The sequence below is a fragment of the Tiliqua scincoides genome, chromosome 4 (assembly GCF_035046505.1).
Source record: "Tiliqua scincoides isolate rTilSci1 chromosome 4, rTilSci1.hap2, whole genome shotgun sequence".
NCBI classification, from domain to species: Eukaryota; Metazoa; Chordata; class Lepidosauria; order Squamata; family Scincidae; genus Tiliqua; species Tiliqua scincoides.
Window position 1 is genome coordinate 100,215,955 of NC_089824.1, and position 18,276 is coordinate 100,234,230.

The following is an 18,276-nucleotide window of genomic DNA, read 5'->3' on the forward strand; positions in this document are numbered from 1 at the left end:
TGAGATAGGATGTTGGCCTGAAGGGCTCACAGCCCATAGCTAATTATTTTTAATTGGGTTCATTCTCCTCCAACCTCTTTACTTACCAGGTGAATTCCTCTTCCTGGTAGAGGAAGGGCATTCCACGCACCACTATTTTGGAAGCGCTATCAATGGAGGGTGGTATTTGCAGCATGGCCAGTGGGTAGTACAAATTATTTAAGAGTTGAAACTATGAGGTTGAGAAAGTTTTAAAAATTATTAAGAGGTACACAATTGGATATGTCAATGGTTGACATGTACTCTTGGTTGGAGGCATAATTGTTTTTTCAGCTCAGTAATATAATCTGGAGAAACTGTCAGCCCTGTGTGGAGGAGAAGCTATCATCAGTCAACCCTACCATGTGCTGGCACAAGAGGTTTTCCCAGAACATTAGGAATGCCTTTCCTCTGCCAGGAATTCACCTGTAAGTAAAATTCCTGTTTTTGAAGCTTCACATCTTTTATCTAAGCACTACATCAATAGCAAGGCTTTTCTATATTCCCATTACATTTCTGAAACTTCCTCTAAATTTCTCCCGCAAGGTTACTGTTAGTTACTTCGTAGAGTTCTTTGTATTTCCCTTTTTGATTCGCAACACCTCAAATAGTGTACTTTCTCAGTTCTTCCTTTTACCTCAGAATAGCTTTTACTCATACCTTTGTCTTAAAAAACTACCTTGCCTTTTTGGAAGTTTATATTTTCCTCTTCCATTGGATGTCTTACTAATTCCCAAAGTTTCAGTTTATTCTTGGTGAATAACTTTCAGTATGCATTAATATGTCCTTGGTGGCTTGTTCTATATCTGTTCCTCACCTGTTGGCTTCTGGTCTTATTCTGGAACAGTTCTTGCATTATATTCTTGCAGTTCTTCCATTAATGTGCTATTCAGTGCATTATGTATGAAACAATCTGGAACACAATGCCAGGAAAGTTCAATTTTTCTTAATGTTCAATCAACAAAATCTGTGAGGTTTTATGAAAAGCTAAAATTTGGCATAATCAAAAAGTTGTGATTTGTATTTTCTTGACATACTTTTTTAGAGCCATATGTCCTGGTGTTGAATCTTCAAGCTTAATACAGACTTTGTAGTTTGTTTTTTCTTCTTCTTTTGTTTGTTTTTCTGAGTTCAGACCCTGACATCACTGACAAGTGGTGTTCAGTGTCCCTGCTGTTCCCAGATTTGCTGGTGCTGACATTCGAAGATTCCTCTTGGCATATGTTATACTGCCTTTAGCTTGTGAGTCATTGCCCCGACACGGACTTGTATTAAATAGCACACTTCTGTATGATATCTGATTTGCAGGCTGTTGCTGTTTTGGTGGTTCCTTTTGGGGGCTTCTCTTCTTGCTTTCTTTTATCCTTTTCTCTCAAGTTAAAGAGCTAACAGGACACATCACCCTTTTATTTTAAATCTTTATTTTATCATTAGCTTTCAGGTTAAGGCAGCCACTTGAAATCTTAGCCAATAAGAATAATGTGCTATTTTTAGATTAGATCCTTGCTATACATGAGGATGTGGTGTTTAGAGTGGCAGTCTTACTTGGACGTAAGTGCTATTGATGTGATATGAATGGACCTGTATCCAATTGCTGATTATGCTGGCTTCCGTGTCCAAGACCCCAAAGCTGCTTCATTTTTGCCGTTAATGAAGTAATTCCCAAAGAGGACCCCTGCAGCCTGGCAGTGAGACTGTGGCACAAGCTACGAAATAGTGGCCAGAGGCTCAGCGAAGCAGGCAGAGCTGCAACACGCAAAAACCATGCACTGGGAAAAGCCACCACCCCGCTCTATCCCTCTTACTGCTATTTTGAGGCTCCCATTTGGCTTCTGAACCCAGAAGTGAGTAGTGGTGACATCACAGTATGACACATTTCACATCACTGCCACTTCCAGGTTCACAGCAGTAGTAAGTTTGGGAATCGCTGCTTTTAGGTTTAAGAAATTCTGTTTCATTTTTGTTCCTCTGAGCTGGTACTTCAATTCTAATCCTGCTATGTATAAGAGAGAGTGACTAAAGGTAGTAATTATTGTACCTAGTCACCCTTCTCAGCATGAGGAGAGCCTATCTGTTCTTAAACTTTTCCCTGCTTAGCAGTAGAAACATTATATCCTCAAAAAGCAATTTTATAAAATACATTCAGTTTGAAAACGTTATCCACGTTACGCTTATTAGGCTTCTTTTGGAAGATACAGATAGATACAATCATTAATGTAAATGCCATAGCTCTGCCTCCAAACAGTCCATGAAGAAGTGGAACAGATATCTGCCTTCTATCAGCAAGTAACTGCACGAATCACAGTCCATGGAGTGCATTTTGTATGTGGAATTTGTTCTATTAAAGTGATCTCTCTTACAGCCAATGTCAAAGTGATAGAATTAAAGCAGGAAGTGATTTGGAAAAGATCCTGTTAAGAAATAGGCAACAGGCTAGGATTATGGCGGAAGAGAGTAAGTGTGCTAGCATACAAAGAAACAAACGTGAGGACTGTGCTTTTTATCCTTAATGGCCGTATCTTCTGGGGTTGATTGAGCTTGTAAGCAGTTTCCCATTTTCTAGTCAGTACATTTCTTCTCTTAAGCGAAATGGAGAGGCTGTCATCAGTTTAATTCAACCTCCTTAGCACCTGATATTCTATGTATATTTGTTAAATAAAAATGAATTTCAGTTGTCATAGTGAGACTTTCATTCTTATATGCTTCTTCCCATGATTAACTTGAGCAGAATCTTTAATATAAAATAAATGTTTGTTTTCCCTTTCCTCAAAGGAGCTTAGAGAACCATGCATTCTCACTTTCTCTTGCCTCTTTTCCTCACAATGTTCTTGTGAGATAGGTTAGACTGAGTGACTGTGAGTGCCTCCATGTCTTCTGGAGAAGGAGAGCTTCATGGATGAGTGAGGATTGAAATACAGGTCTTCTTGATCAAATCCCAACATTCTATCCACAACTGTGCTATGTCTCAGTATATAGAAGTTAAACAACTTGTAGCACCTAAAAGATTAACAAATAAAATCAGTTGTGAAAAGTGACATAGTCAAAGGACTATGAGATGGAAAAGGTGTAATTGGCAAATGGTTATTGATTATACCTCTTTCAACAATACAATATACAGCACAATTTTCCTGGTTTTCCCATGTTGAGGCAGGAATTTAATTCTGAAATACATTGGTTAATAGTTAAAGTTACACAAGATCTGAACTGTTGCAAAAGACTAACACATCTGCCCCACTGCAAATTAGTTTAGTTTGTTTAACTCTATACAGATCTCAGAATTTAGGTTTCCTTGGTAGAAAGAAAATTAGCAAGTATACTGGACTCTGTTAGTAAATAGAACTTGTTAAATTTAATTTTATGTAAACCAGCTATTCATTTTGACAATGATCCAATCACCTTTCTCAAGGCAGGTGCCTCAGTGGTATGCTATGCCTGCCTCTGCACCGGGATTAGCACTGTGCTGTTTTCCACATTGCAGTGGAGACTGATGCTATTATAGAACTCTTTTCTAGCTTTAAGGTACAAGTAACTTTCAGATCAGAAGAATAAGGGTTACATATGCAGCTGCCATATATGACAAATACTGTGCAGTGTTCTGAAGACTACACATGTGAGACTATAATTGCTGCCAGTTTAAAGTCAAAACATGCACTTGGGCTAGAAAGAAGAGAAGCTGGTGGCAGCATATATTGGCCTGGGAAGAGAAGGAAGAAAGAAGCAAGACATGTGCATGGACCAAGGAATGGGCAAGTACAACTACATTGCTATTGGCAAGACTGATCTAGATCAATGTGAAATTACTATTTTAATTATTTTGCAGGTACCAATAATAAAGCTAACTGACCAGGAAACAGAAGTGAAAGTTGACATTAGTTTTAATGTGGAAACTGGTGTGAAGGCAGCTCAGCTTATCAAAGACTACATGAAGGTACTGTTGCAGAACAAACAGCAGCATTTGACATACCCTTCATCTCCTACCTAATACCCAAATGTCATTTACTTTGTGCCTATCTTCCATTTGCTGTATCATTTCTTCTGCTTGTTAATTCTAGAAAGATGTAAAAGATGAGGTTATGTCAAATTCATCAACATCTCGTATTAATCATTCATGTTTTTCGGTTAGGGGCAATTCATTGCAATCTCAGTTTAACTTGAATTGCACATTGTCAGCAAAATTAAACTTGGCTTTAATCTTCAAATGGAAGGAGTGCTTGATGAAAGATTGCCGTTGTGACTCAGCTGTGGGCCACAGCCCTAAGGGAGGGAAGACCAGAGCTAGGCTAAAGTCTTTTGATTCTTACCTTCCTCATTTGTGACTGTCTGGAAGGCAGGCATGCAAGTGTACCTACCAACCATCATGTTGTCCTGTCGAACCTGCTATGGCAGCCTGTCTGCAGGAGCAGCCCAGCCTAACCGATAGGTGACCCCCATCTCCCTTCATGATAAATTTGGGTGGCTGGTTGAAATCAATTTGAATTTCATCCTGCTTCCTTTTTTCCTTCTGATCCAGGGCTTGAAAGGTTTTCTGTACTTGGTGCTTTGATAATTGTAAGAGGATGTGCTTAGAGACACTTTCCTGCCCTTCTGTGTAATTTTCCAGTTTATATGCAGACTCTTCAATGTGAACCCAGAAGTTTTCTGCTAGTAAGGGAGGTGAGGAGGCAACAGAGGATTAATTCCTCTTCAGTAGAGAAGTCAGGGGTTGATGTCTCTTCCAAAAGGAAAGATATTCCCAAAATTTTGCTTATATGATGTTCTCTTCAACCAGTTCAGCAGTCCTAACTCTTGGGGCTTATTCTACACACAAACATAAAGACGATTTTCCTTTCATAGGAGAAGAGAGGCAGCATACTTCCCTTGACAGGAGACCATGTCATGATGGTCGATATCTCTTATGCACTTAACCCATCTGTGAGGTGCTAAGAGAGTGTATCAGTTCAATTTTCTGGGCCATATTTCATTCTCAGTTTCTTCAGTGGTTTCTCTGTGTTCAGTCTCTCTCAGGTAGATCCATCAGCTTGAGCTTCCAAAGGAGTCATGGATAGCATTGCACTAGTGATGGATCTGAACCGTGTGACTAGGAAAATGTCATGGAGAGTACTGCTGTGCATACAACCATCCATGTCAGGCTGGAGAGGTCACTACTATGAGATGTGACTCAGGGCCAGTGATCTTCAGCAGAAGTTGTTGATCCTGGCACCTAGCTGAAATTAAGGGCAGTTAGGCTTGTTTTGCAAGCTTCTGTAGACAACGTATCGTGCCTAATGTAACAATTCATATTAATAATGGCTTATACAGTAGTGTGTTTCAGTAGCATGTACATAAAATAGGTTATCTCCTGTTATGTGCAAAACCAGTGTTCTTGGCAGCAATGGATCAGACTATCCAAGCAAATTTTGTTTGTTCCAGAATGTGTGAATATCAAGCCCTTTGTTTTCTGGCTTGTGTTTTCTTTATTCTTCACAATAAATCTTTAAGCAAAATGTTTTTCTTCCCAAAACTCTTATAGAAAACTCTTTCTTACTTGCAGAAATATTCGTTGCTGCCTTACCTGATTTTAGTATTAAAACAGTTCCTCCTTCAAAGGGATTTGAATGAAGTTTTTACAGGCGGAATTAGCTCTTACAGCCTCATTTTAATGGCAATTAGCTTCCTGCAGGTAAGCCCTTTGTTAGTTTCGGATTTGGAGAATTCTTTGTAAAAACTATTTGAAAATGAGCTACTAGTATTCATATATCCAAAGAATTCTTTTGCTTCTAGACTCTATTTCAACTGCAGATATTCCTTATTGTCCAGTTTTGTAAAGCTCTCTTTTGTATAAATAAAAGGCAAAATATAAATGGGGTCAAGGTGATATACAGGTTGAATCTCGTTATTTGCAAGGGTTCCATTCCCAGAACTCATATGGATGGCAAATCCATTTAAAAAACAATGTCCCTTTTCTAGGCAATTTAAAAAAACAGCCTTGCTGACCTTGTGATGTAAGACAGAATCATTGGGCAGACAATCCATCAATCAGTCTCTCTCCAGACACTGAGAAAGACTTCACTCCAAGCCAGTAACCTGCTGGGAAGGAATGCAAAGTGATTATCTTCCTTTCACGTGCTCAGGGGGAAGGGGTTGCTTACCTTAGAGGGAAGCTGTTCTAAGTGCCTGGAGTGATTGATGGATTGTCAGCCGGCTGTCGTTTCTCACAATAACAAGGCGATTGACAATTGTTAAACAGCTTCTTTCCTTTAATTTAAAGGTCCCTTTTCATTGCGTTGAGATAAAACTGCAGGTAAAAAAATCCATGGATAATTAGGTTATACCTGTAATCAATAGGTAAGGTGAGCTGAATATGTCATGTTGAACTGCTACCTTCTTCTGTAAACTCCATAGGGAAACTCTTGTGTGAATGACTCAGCTCATGCAGTTCTGTATTGTTTCATCTGTTTAACCACGAACTGCCTTAATTTTCACATGGCAGTGACTGAGCATTTCTATTTACATAATAAATGCAAATGAATCAATGCAGTTCATTAATCTACACTGCATGTAGTTATTGTTGTTACCTGTGTCGTACAGGGAATCTCTGCTCTTGAAAACATTGAGAAACTTACTGATCTTGCACTTACATTTCCAAAATAACTTTGAGGGTGCTTCTGCAGTTCTGTGAATATTTAAACCTCCAATATAAATGGTGTTCATAAATTGTTTGTATTGAACTGAAAAAGCTGTCTGCTTTGGCTTCAGAAATTCTAATGTGTAGGCACAACTGGATATATGTCTCAGCCCATCTTTTCTTCCTCCATACCGGAAGAGTTTGCTTTTGGGACTGGGAAATATAGCCTTATCAAATTCAAGTAGGCAACCTGTAACTTCCTTCAAAAGACACAAGTGCATTCTTTGCTGTATTATGCTGGCAGCTGCCATCATTTCAAAATGTAAGAAGAGGCTATTGAGAGAGACTAGATTTTTGTTAGGTGGTGACTACAGTGAAATAAGCAAAGTTTATGGAAATAAACAATTGTCACCAAAACAAAGTGCTGTTTTTTTATAATTACAGTTGCACCCAAGAATTGATGCTAGGAGATCAGATGAAAACCTTGGAATGCTTCTAATAGAATTTTTTGAACTCTATGGAAGAAATTTTAATTACTTGAAAACTGGCATTAGAATAAAGAATGGAGGTGCCTATATTGCGAAAGAAGAAATCATGAAAGCCATGACTAATGGATATCGACCATCTATGTTGTGTATTGAAGATCCTCTCCTGCCTGGTGAGATAACACAAGCCATTTAACATTTTTCCACTGAAGAACTTTGATTTAGCACAGAGCTCAAAGGTACCTGAAAAACTTGTCTCATACAATTAGTTACCCAGAAGCAACAAATTAACTTGCTTCAATCTCTGCTGTGTTTACAAAATCAAGATTTGAATGTAGCAGTCAGTGTTTCTCTTCTGCTTCTACTGTGAGCATCATGCAGTAGCTAGGATACTGTGTATTTCCATGTTTCAAGCTGTATTGCTGAATACCCCCACTAACATATTAACTATATCTGCCCAGCCCACAGGTGCACACATTTGCTCCTTGTGGCATATATGCAATGTTGGGCAGAAATGGCTTAAAGTGCACTTCAAGAACTTCTCAGAGCAGAGCTCTTATATTTACCTTATATTTGACTGTTAAGAATTTTAATATGTGACCTATTGTAATGGCCTCTTGTATTTCACCCTGCTGTGCTTGTTCATTTTACCTAGTGGGAAATGGTGGGCTTTCTTCGTAGACCTTGAGACCCAAGCATTGTATGCTTTGTGTTGGGAGATACCCCACAGAAACAAGGCAAAGGTCACTTGGGAATTGGATTTGTGGTAGATGAAGTGGAAGAGGGTAGCACTGGTGATCTCAGCTTAGAATTAGTTTACTATTTGAACCCTGAACGAGCCTGGTGCCCTGACCAGGAGAGCAGTGGAATGGTTGATCCTTGTACAGAAAAACTCAAATTTTCAGATGCTGAGTTTCATATGCACAATTATAGTATTTATAGCAGAGGTTCTCAAACTGTGGGTCGCGACCCACTTGGTGGGTCATGATTGAATTTCTGGTGGGTTGTAATAAGATAGCAGTCGCCATCTTGAAAAAGGGCAAAATGAAGTCGACGGCACCATTTTGAAAAAGGGCAGACCTGGACAGCGCCATTTTGAGTAAGGGCAAACAGACCCTTGGGGAGCCATTTTAGGCTTCCAGGCACAGAGTAAACAAACAGAGCGACTTGCACATGTGCAGGGCAGGCTTTTCCTCTGTGAGTGTGCTGCTGCGCAGCCCCATTCAAAGGAGGGGAGAGCGTGCTTGGAGATTTTCAGGTGGGTGCTCCCTCGTTCTTGGGGGCATGCAGGACCCCTCTGTTTGGCTCTCTTTAACCTTAGGCAGGCAAGAGGGGGAGTGGGAAAGTGCCCTGGAGTCGGGACCATGGGTGGTGGCAGAGGAGGCTTTAGTACCCACACTCTGCTGCCACATGCTCAGCCAGGTGAGAGCAGAACAGTGATGTCACTTCCTGCTTGATGAAATCACTTCCTGCCATGACATCACTTCCAGGTTGATGACATTACTTCCGGTGGGTCCCAGACAGATTGTCACTCTCAGAAGTGGGTCCCAGGCTGAAAAGGGTGAGAACCACTGGTTTATAGTTTACAAAAGAATCTTAATATAGTTCCAGTTATTTACAGAGAACAAAGCTTTGTATTACAACTGCATCCAGAACTAATAGTTGTCCTGTGCTAATTGTTTTTGGGGAATATGTGCTTTACAGTGCAGTTTGAGATTCAGACCTTTCACAAAGGAGTAGATGACCATGCTTTAGGACAGTGATAGCGAACCTTTTGGGCTTGGCATGTCAAATTCAGAAAATGTCTAACTTGACTCTGCTGCCATGTCACCTCCCCCACCCTGAACAAAAGAGTAACAATTATTTATGTATTCACATATTTAAGAAAAACAAAACAGTCCTGTCGTGTGGTGCTGTGTATTGTATAAAGAAACATCAAATAAGAAAAGGAAATATAAGTATAACTCAGTTGTAAATTGGTGAACGCTGGTGTGTCATTCAAAACATGGCATGTTACTTTTGACATGTGTCATAGGTTCGTCATCACTGCTTTAGGGTAATGGCTTCATACCTTAAAAAGGCTTTGATAGTTTTCCTTGGGAGAGGCCATACTCATGGTAGAGTGTACTTCTGGGCAATTCAGTTGAGGAGGATGAGTCGTCTAGGAAGCTAACTGTTTATGAAATCTTAGAGGGAGTACTGTAACTGGTTCAAAAATGGAACCCTAGACACTTGGGTCAATGTGTCAAGCTCAGCATAAACTAGGAGGTCTCATCAATGTGCCAGTAGTCTCATTTGTTATGAATTCTGAATTTGTTATGAATGGGCTGCTACACATCTATGTTGTAATAGGAATTGATTATTTCTGTAGAAGGGAGGGGTTGAGACCCACATAATAGTAATATTTTAAAGAAGGGATCTTGGAAATGTTCAATAACCTGAAATAGTGTTACTGTGTTGGTTCCAGCACAGCCGTATCAAGCAGCAGATAGATTATAAAGGCCAAGTACCAAGCAGTACATATGCAAAAGAGTAGGCTTGCCCTAAGTAACCGGTTCAGGGTGGTGAAACATGATTACTATTTATTTATTTAATGCTGCATTAATATCTTGTTTCCAAATGGTAAGGTTAACAAATGACAGCATATTCTAATCAAACTCATAAAACGATTCCTTTATTCATATATTTGTGAAGTGTTTTTTAGCCGTAAATAGTCTCTTTTGTCATGGCAAACCCCATATTCCCTGGCAGAGGAAGGGCATACCAAACTTTCTGCAAAAGCCTCTCGCACCAGCATGAGGTAGCGTTGACTGATAACAGCTTCTCCTCCCTGCAGAGCTGACTGTTTCTCCAGTCTGGCCCTACCTCGCATAGAGATAGGCCATTGGCTGGAAGGGCTCTCAGCCCACAGCTAATTTAATATTGATATTTCTCCTCTAACCTCCTGCCTTCAGCATATATTCCTAAAGCAGGGATGCTATTCCTTTGCTGAGGGAAGGGGCTGTGATGGAATTTTCTTAAAGGAGCTTCAGCTAGGCTCCCACTATATACAAAATCAGCTTCTTATTTTTTCATTACAAGATCATTCATGTATGTCAGAAACAGTAATAGGTAAATCTATATCTAATGTTCTTTATGTTTTTACTTTGTTTTGGAATTGTTTTGCCAGTAATAGGTAAATCTATATCCTAATGTTCTCTGTGTTTTTACTTTGTTATGGAATTGTTTTGCTTTGGAGTTTTTCCCTAATATGGAGAACATCCCCTTTTAGTCTTCTGGTCACTCTGGCAATTAGAACTATAACTAATCATTTATGATAGGGTTACGTACTATCTTGTTAACTTTTTGTAACAGTTCTTCATGTATTTGTGTGAAAAACTGTGCTCTGATTCACAAACTTTTTCAAGCATCAGATTTTAAGGGTTAAATGCAAGGACAAAGGCAACCTGAATGTAGATGTGTGTAATACTGGCCGGCCGACTATGTAATAAATGGATTATTTAAATTTAACTGTTACAGGAAATGATGTTGGAAGAAGTTGTTATGGTGCCATGCAAGTGAAGCAAGTTTTTGATTATGCCTACATTGTTCTGAGCCATGCAGTATCTCCACTTGCAGTATCGTATCCCAATAGAGATTCTGAAAGGTAATCTCTTTGTGTGTTAATTGTATACAAAACTTATGAAAATCAAACTTTGCCCTGTTGATTTTCTTAATGAACCATGTGCTTCCTGTGGAAGTATGGTTCTTTACCTTCCCATTTTTTATCTAATGTCTCCATTCCACACTATAAAACGTATTTAAAATCCTAGTAGATCTTGTAGTGCAACTCTGTGAAAGGATATGAGTGGTGGTTGTTACATGTAAAAACCCCTCTGAGCATGTGCTTTTATTGATCAAAACAGGGTTCCTAATTGTAACTTGCTATCCTTAAATCAGTTCAGTTTAAGATAAAGAATAGTATTGCTTTAGTGTTTCTGCTTTGATTTCTTATGTAAGTCAATATTTCTTCCAGTACTTTAGGAAGAATCATCAAAGTGACACAGAAAGTCATTGACTATAGAGCTTGGATTAAAAAGAAATGGAGAAGCAAAGCTAACTTGTCACCTGATCTTGGTGAGTAAAGTAGTTGATTTAAAAACTCCACTTTTTTTTTAGTTTTTTTAAAATTAGAGCTTCCAGTGAATTCCGCCCTCACCTCCATCCTATGGCTCAGTTCATACTCTGCAACAAACTATGGTCTAACCTGTTTTACTTTCTTCCTCTATCTGCAGACAGAGGAAGAAAGTAGATTTCAAGACTGAAAGTTCATACATGTATGTAGAGATAAGTGGCCATAACTATGATTTTTCATTTCACATATTGTGGTGTACCATGGCTTCTGATTTATCAGCCAATCGCAAGCCATGATTTGTTGGTTCAAACATTATGCTATACCAGGGGTCTCCAAACCCTGACCCGGGGGCCAGATGTGGCCCATGACGAGCCTTTGTCCGGCCCACAGCCAGCCTCTTGTCCCATGAAAGCCTCTGGCCCGCTCAACTGTACATGACCAAGCTGTGCTCTGGTTGTGTCTGGAGGATTGTGTCCAGTGCCCATTCATTCATTTATTCACTCATCTAAGTTCCATCTCTAATTTATTTATTTAAATTTTATATTTAAATTTTTTTTCCGGCTGTCAACACCATGCCAGATATTTGATGCGGCCCTCTGGCCAAAAAGTTCGGAGACCCCTGTGCTACACTGTAATTGAGCTTCCTTATTAATGTCATATCTAAACTGAGTTTATATATCATAACAAAAGTAGGTCAAGTATTAAACATGTGGGAACTGAATAGTGTTTACTTAAAATTGAAGTCCACTGGTAGTGTGGTGGTATGTGAAAGGGATTGCAGTTACATACAAAGCTAGTTGATGACTGTTGTATTCACACAGATATTCAAATAATGAAAGAGAGAGAGCCAATATCTGCATGCAATGTAGTCCAGAACACAGAAGCTGAATCACCATGCAAGCCATCTTTGGCTTTGACACTTACTGGTAAACAGCTGTCATCAGGTTCATCTGCCTCTTCTGTGTCTTCTCTTTCTGGCAGTGATATTGTAAGTTACTATTTTTTTCCTGTCAAGCTGCTTTTCTACTCATTTGTCGACCTTTTTTTAACCTTGTTCAAATTGAACCTTTTTCAAACCTTGTTTAAATTGCAAACCGAAATAGCAGTTCTGAAATGTTATCATAACTGAAACTTTCATCACTTTAACTTTCTCTAAAACAGTAAGATTTACATCTGAGCAATGTTATACCCATTTACTCAGAAGTAATCCCCCTCTGTTCAGTGGGATTTACTCCTAGGAAAGCATAGGATTGCAGCCTAAAGTACTGCTGTATAGTCAAGAGAAATTCACTGTGTATATTTTATACTAGTCATTTCTTTTGATCAGTTATCCAGAGTCTGAGTACTTGATAGAAGTTACCCAAACAATTTTCATGAGTAGTTTTCTATTTCTGAAGCAGCCAGAGTCAGATCTTGGCTTGTTTGCCTATGTTTCAAAAGCTGACTTCATTACAAATGGTAACACAGACTGGTGTGTAGTTTCCACAATGTAGATAAAATTTCTGCTTTAAGATATTGACACAAGACTGTTACAAGACACCTACCCAACACTGTATAATTGATTTTCTGGAGATTACAGTTGTGCTGCCACACTGTGTGTGGTGAGGTGTGAACATGTGCTTCCTTCTTAAAAAGAAAAAAGAAAAAAAACCCTTCAATTCCCTCCTTTTCTGTGTCACAAGGATTCAGATACTCCATCTTGCACGACTCCTAACGTGTACCACTTCAATCTGCAAGCACCATCTCAGCTTTCAGCTGGTTTACCACCAGCGCTGCCTGTGCCAAGTGGTAAAACTCAGTTTGTGCCTGCAAGAACCTTGATTATGGCAACTAATAATCAGGTATGTACTGTATGATAGAGGTTGTTCAGTAACTGGATAGTGGCGACTGTGGAGCATTAGGCCATTATGGTTATAGTTAGAGGTATTTGAAAATGGCGTTATTTTACTCAGAAGTAAGCCCATTATGGTCAGTAAGACATAAGCTGTAATCATATCTTACTCACCAGAAACAAACTCCTCTAGTTATAGTATAAAATAGAAACTTGTTTTCAACTGGTGTTTCTGTAATTGTTTATATTAGTGTGTGAATGCATCGTGTCACACTCTTTTCATGCTGTGAGTACATGGCTTTGAATACCACTATATGAATCTGGCCTTTATGAATTGCTAGGAAGTAATGTTGAAAGATTTGGTAGGTGTAATTTAGCTGGCAAAGATCTTGAACATTTCTTATGTTTCCAGCAGCACAATGGGATGAAGTTTACCCTGAAAGGAGCTCATAATCCTAATCAAGGCAGTGGATACAATTCTGCAAGTAATGGAGCGATGAGGCAGCTGGTTGGAAACAGAGGGCACCACCAATATAACCGTAATATTTGGAGAAGAAAGAAGCATAGAGACAGTTTGCCTATTAGCCTTAGCAGATAATGGCCACCTTCAGGATGCTTACTTAACACTCGTGGAAAGAGTGAAATTAGGAGGAATTGAGACCAGCACTGAGCGCATCAGTTCGTGGATGTTGCCAAATACCTGCATCCAACCTTTGCATGTTTCTTTGTGTGGTGGTGGAGTCCATCTTAAAAGAAGTAATTGTGCTTATCTGTGAAGCCTTATGTGTGGAAGTTTGTCTTCTGCCTATCCATGATCACTACTGTGCCGAAGCAGCTGTGGCAGGAGTACTGTGAGGACCATAAATGCTGTGGGATTTCTGCTGTAGCTGCATTTGTTCATCATGGGGTTGTTTTGTCAGAAGAGTTGAACTTTGCTTTCTGTAGTAGCAAATCTGTGACTGCTGGCTGCTTTCTCATTTCTCATTTCTGTTTTTTACTATACTCTTATCCAACATAGCTTTTGTGCAATAGCTTAGACTGTTTTAATTTAATCATATTGTCATCTAAGTTATGTTTAAGGGATGGAGGAAGCTTTTGTTTGATTTTTTTTTCTTCACAGATTCTCAAGTTGCATTTTTAAGTTGGTTCATGATTCTGGTGAGTTATCGGAGCAAAGCATTCAACTCCTCACATTGATGATATTAGAGGGTTCTTAATTAGCGGTGAAACTGCTGATTTGGCTTATGTTTTTATAAGAAGTTTGAGCTCTAAAGCATTTTGACCCTTCAGTTGAGCTCACTAGTCTGGCATGTGACACTAACTTTGCTCTAGCTAATGTGTTAGGGCCCCATTCAGTCCTCTTGGGCAGCTCCCACTCATTTGACGTGGAATTTGGTAGGACAACAGCCCCCTGGATTGAGTCTTGCATTTATTCCTTGCACCTGGACAAAGATGAGCATCAAAAATCTGTTGGAAGTAAAGTTGGATAAGTCCCAAACTTTTAAATTACAAACTACAAATTACTTTCATCAGTTTTAATTGTTTACCGTCTGCTTGGTTGAGTCTGAGCATTGTTGCTGAACAGAGTATCTAACTTAAGGAATGTGGAGAAAGGAATTATATTGATTCCATTTAAGGAATCTGTATAGTGATGTGCATTGGTTCTGTTAAGAGCAAATATTTGACATGTACCTTTAGCTTCTTTACGCTTTTTAAATATCTTTGTCCTGTAAAAGCACAGCCTGTTCTCTCTCTCACACACTACACACAGAGTCTGTGTTGCAGACAGTTAATTTAAAGATACATACAGATATACTATGCAAGGGTGTATCACCATGGCAGTCTCTGTTAAAACTTTTTTTAAAGCAAGAAAATAAACATTGCCTACCTGTGGGTCTTCTGCACTATGTTCTCAATGCCTGCATCTTTTCATGCCTGCTTTCTTCTTTTTAAGTAAGAGGGATAAATCTACAGAGCACTGTGTTAGTAGTTCTGCTTAAAGAAGGAAGTCAGATAGAATCCTACTATTGTGGCATCTTGATCCACAGAAGTGAATGTTCTTAAAACTATGTTTGAATGTTTGAAGGGGGATGGTTCTCCCAATAGTAAGCTTTAATATCTGCAGGTATGCCTTGGAAGCAGATGTGAGACACATTCAAGAGGTCTGTCAAAATCAATTCAAAGCCTTTGGGTTGTGAGAGATGAGTGCAACATTCCAAACTAGAGTAGCACATTTTGTCTGCTGTCCATCTTCATCCAATGTTAACCACAAAAATCTTTTAAAATTCTGTACCTATTATTAATAAATATTCGTATTAGTATTGGATGTAAGCTGATGTTTTGATACTACAGAAAGACAGGCATAAAGTGTGACTTATTGTACCAGCATCTTGTGAAAGATGTGTTAAGTTTGCAAGTATAAAACCCTTTCATCAGACACAAAAATGAATGTCAAGTTTTGTAAGTTACAGTTGGGCAGTCTGCGGCCGTCAGACATTCAGTACTTCTAGTCAGTTCATATACTGTAAAATAGTAACTGATCTGGGAATAATTCTTGTGTACCAGGACTAGGATACAAAGTTTGGTGTACTGTTTTCCATATATGTTGGGGCTTTTCTGTCCCTTTCAGTGCAGCCCCCTCGCCATGCTCCCTAAAAAGTTTCAATGAAAGTTGGGGGGGGGGCCTTCCATAGCAGCAATGGAGGCAGTACCAGCAACTACAACCAGGAAAGAAAACTGGTAATATGCTACTTCCTCCCTTGCCACAAGCAGAAGTACATTGGGCTCTTTGGATCTGGGTCCTGAAAGATAGAGCATTTATTCCAGGTGAATGGTAATTTTACAACCTTATGCAAAGGAGCAGCAATTGGTTTTTGAATTACCAAAATCTCAGCCCTTCTTAATATTGAATCTTTATTTTTGCTTTGATCATTTTTTTTATTTTTAACCTTACGAAAGGTTTTTAATAGATGGTGGTACAATAAGAGATCTAAACTTGAATAAACCAGTATTCAAGGGCTGATAATAGACCTTATACTTACCCTTACATGCTAGCAATATTGACTATGAACCTACATTATGGAAACCTCAGTGTCCTAAATAGTGTCCGTTTTTAAAAACGGGATAAGCTTAAGAGAAGTAGATATCATGTTCCATTTGTCATGGTGAACCAATAAATTGCACTGGCTTCCACTCTGGTCATGGCAGTGGCATACCACTGTGGGTAGCTGAATTAAAATATCATGTTCAGATTCTTTTTCTGTGGAGAACAATGCGAGAAGCTAAAATACATATTTTTATGTGAAGTTTTGTATTCTTTGATTTTTAATAAACTTTCAATGGCAACTGTATTTTTGGTGCAATGTTCTTACTCCTTCGTTGTGATCTTTCACTTTGTATTGTGTTATCAGAATTTGATTTTGTAAAATTGAAAAGTGCATAAAGCTGGTTCAGATGAAAGGTCCTCATAGTACAGCATTCTGTTTCCAAGAGTTCCAAATCATGAAGGTGGTAGTAGCCACTCCTTTGTCCTTAGCATCTTGTTCAAAGATGCAAAGACCAGGAGGCTCTACCTGGATACCATGGCTAATGGCTATTGTAAAAATACATAAAAGCATAAAGTAGGACAGAACAGCAGCAGCAATAAAGAGCAAAACAAAGAAAATAAGAGGTAAAAGTGGTAAGCATCATAGAACCCCACCCCTCCATCCAACCCAAAAGCTAAGTGAAAAATGTTTTCATGCCTTGCTGGAAGTTTTCCACTAAAAGGGCCATTTGTAAATTGGAAGAGAATTCTAGAGGTGCAATGCCACAACTAAAAGTCCTGCTTCTTGCCACCAGTGCTCTCACCTGTGACCGATGTGGTACTCAGCAGTATCCTAACCAATGACCTAAGGCAGGGGTGTCCAAAGGTTTTGGCATGAGGGCCACATTATCTCTCAGACACTTGTGTCGGGGGCAGGGGAAGAAAAGAATTAATTTACATTTAAAATTTGAATAAATTTATAAGTTTACATAAATGAATATATTAACTATGAACTTGTATGAATGAATGAAGGTCTTGCAATAGCTCAAGGCCTATAAAAGGCCTTGCACAAATCAAGGCTGGCCTGTCCTTTGCTGCTGCTACTGCATCATAGACGTTAAACAACAAGCAGTGGAGGGAGCCCTCATCCCACAGCTCATGTGAGAGGTCAAACAGTCTCCCTCAAGCTGAGAGCAATTGCATCGGGCCAGTGCGGGCTCCAACAAATTTCCAGAGGGCCAGAGGCTAATTGGAGTCTGGAGGCTCCCTGAGGGCCAAATTGAGAGACCTTGAGGGCCGCAAGTGGCCCCAGGGCCGGGGAATGGGCTGGAGTATATGGAAGGAGGTGTGGTCCCTAAGATAGCCCAGTGCCAGAACATATAGGGCTTTAAAGGTTAACATCAGTACTTTGCATTGGGCCCAGAAATGTATTAGCCACCAAAGCAACAGTCTAACAGAAATGAAGTGCCAAATCATCATAATCACATGGGCTGTTGCATTCTGCACTAATTGCACTTTCCAAACCATTTTCAAGGCCAGCTTCAATTAAAGCATGTTATGATAGTCCAGTTGAGATGTCAGCAAGGCATAGACCGCCATGGCCAGGTCTGTTGAATATGGCTGCAGCTACCACACTAGCTGAGGCTGGGCAAAAGCCCCCTAGGCCACAGTTGCTACCTAGTGATCTCGGAGTAGCTGTGGATCCATAGACTCCCAACCTGCACACATGTTCCTTCAGTACAATCTCATCCATAACAGGTTGACAGCCTAGTACCTGCATTGTGGTTTTCTTGGCCAGGAGCACCTCTTTTGTCCAGATTTAATTTCAGTTTATTAGCCTTTGCCCAGATTCTCACTGCTTCCAGGCAACACTCCTTGACCTTGTCCATCCCCTTGAAATCTGCTGGATATCTGATGTACGGATCAGCAGGATGGGATGTATTTGAAGTGCATTAAATGCATCAAACTGCAGTACATTTTAGGATATTTAACCGAGCTACAATGAAATTAAATTTTATTCACACTATCCCCCCCCCAGGAGTGTTTGTGTAATTCAAGAAACAAGAAACTGCTACAACTTAAAAAAAAATCTGAGTAAAAGAGGCATTAAAGTGCTTGTAAATTTCACTCATGTCAAAAATTATGAACATTTTGCTTGCTTACATTTTAATCTCTGAACATGCATTTTTCCGGGGTGTC

The 18,276-nt window shown here is 39.4% G+C and overlaps 1 protein-coding gene across 2 annotated transcripts in view; it reads left to right on the forward strand.

Moving 5' to 3' along the window:
* TENT4A (terminal nucleotidyltransferase 4A) overlaps positions 1-16,390 on the forward strand; it is a 31,887-nt gene extending 15,497 nt beyond the window's left edge. Inside the window, exons 5-12 of one of the 2 annotated variants that reach the window (XM_066625517.1) lie at positions 3,839-3,946; positions 5,549-5,677; positions 7,067-7,280; positions 10,627-10,753; positions 11,123-11,223; positions 12,043-12,209; positions 12,904-13,062; positions 13,465-16,390. In XM_066625517.1, the coding sequence (XP_066481614.1) occupies positions 3,839-3,946; positions 5,549-5,677; positions 7,067-7,280; positions 10,627-10,753; positions 11,123-11,223; positions 12,043-12,209; positions 12,904-13,062; positions 13,465-13,650 (1,191 nt within the window). In that variant the 3' untranslated portion in view covers positions 13,651-16,390. The remainder of the gene's footprint in view (positions 1-3,838; positions 3,947-5,548; positions 5,678-7,066; positions 7,281-10,626; positions 10,754-11,122; positions 11,224-12,042; positions 12,210-12,903; positions 13,063-13,464) is intronic. The other variant, XM_066625518.1, reaches the window with a different exon arrangement.
* The last annotated feature ends 1,886 nt before the right edge of the window (positions 16,391-18,276 follow it).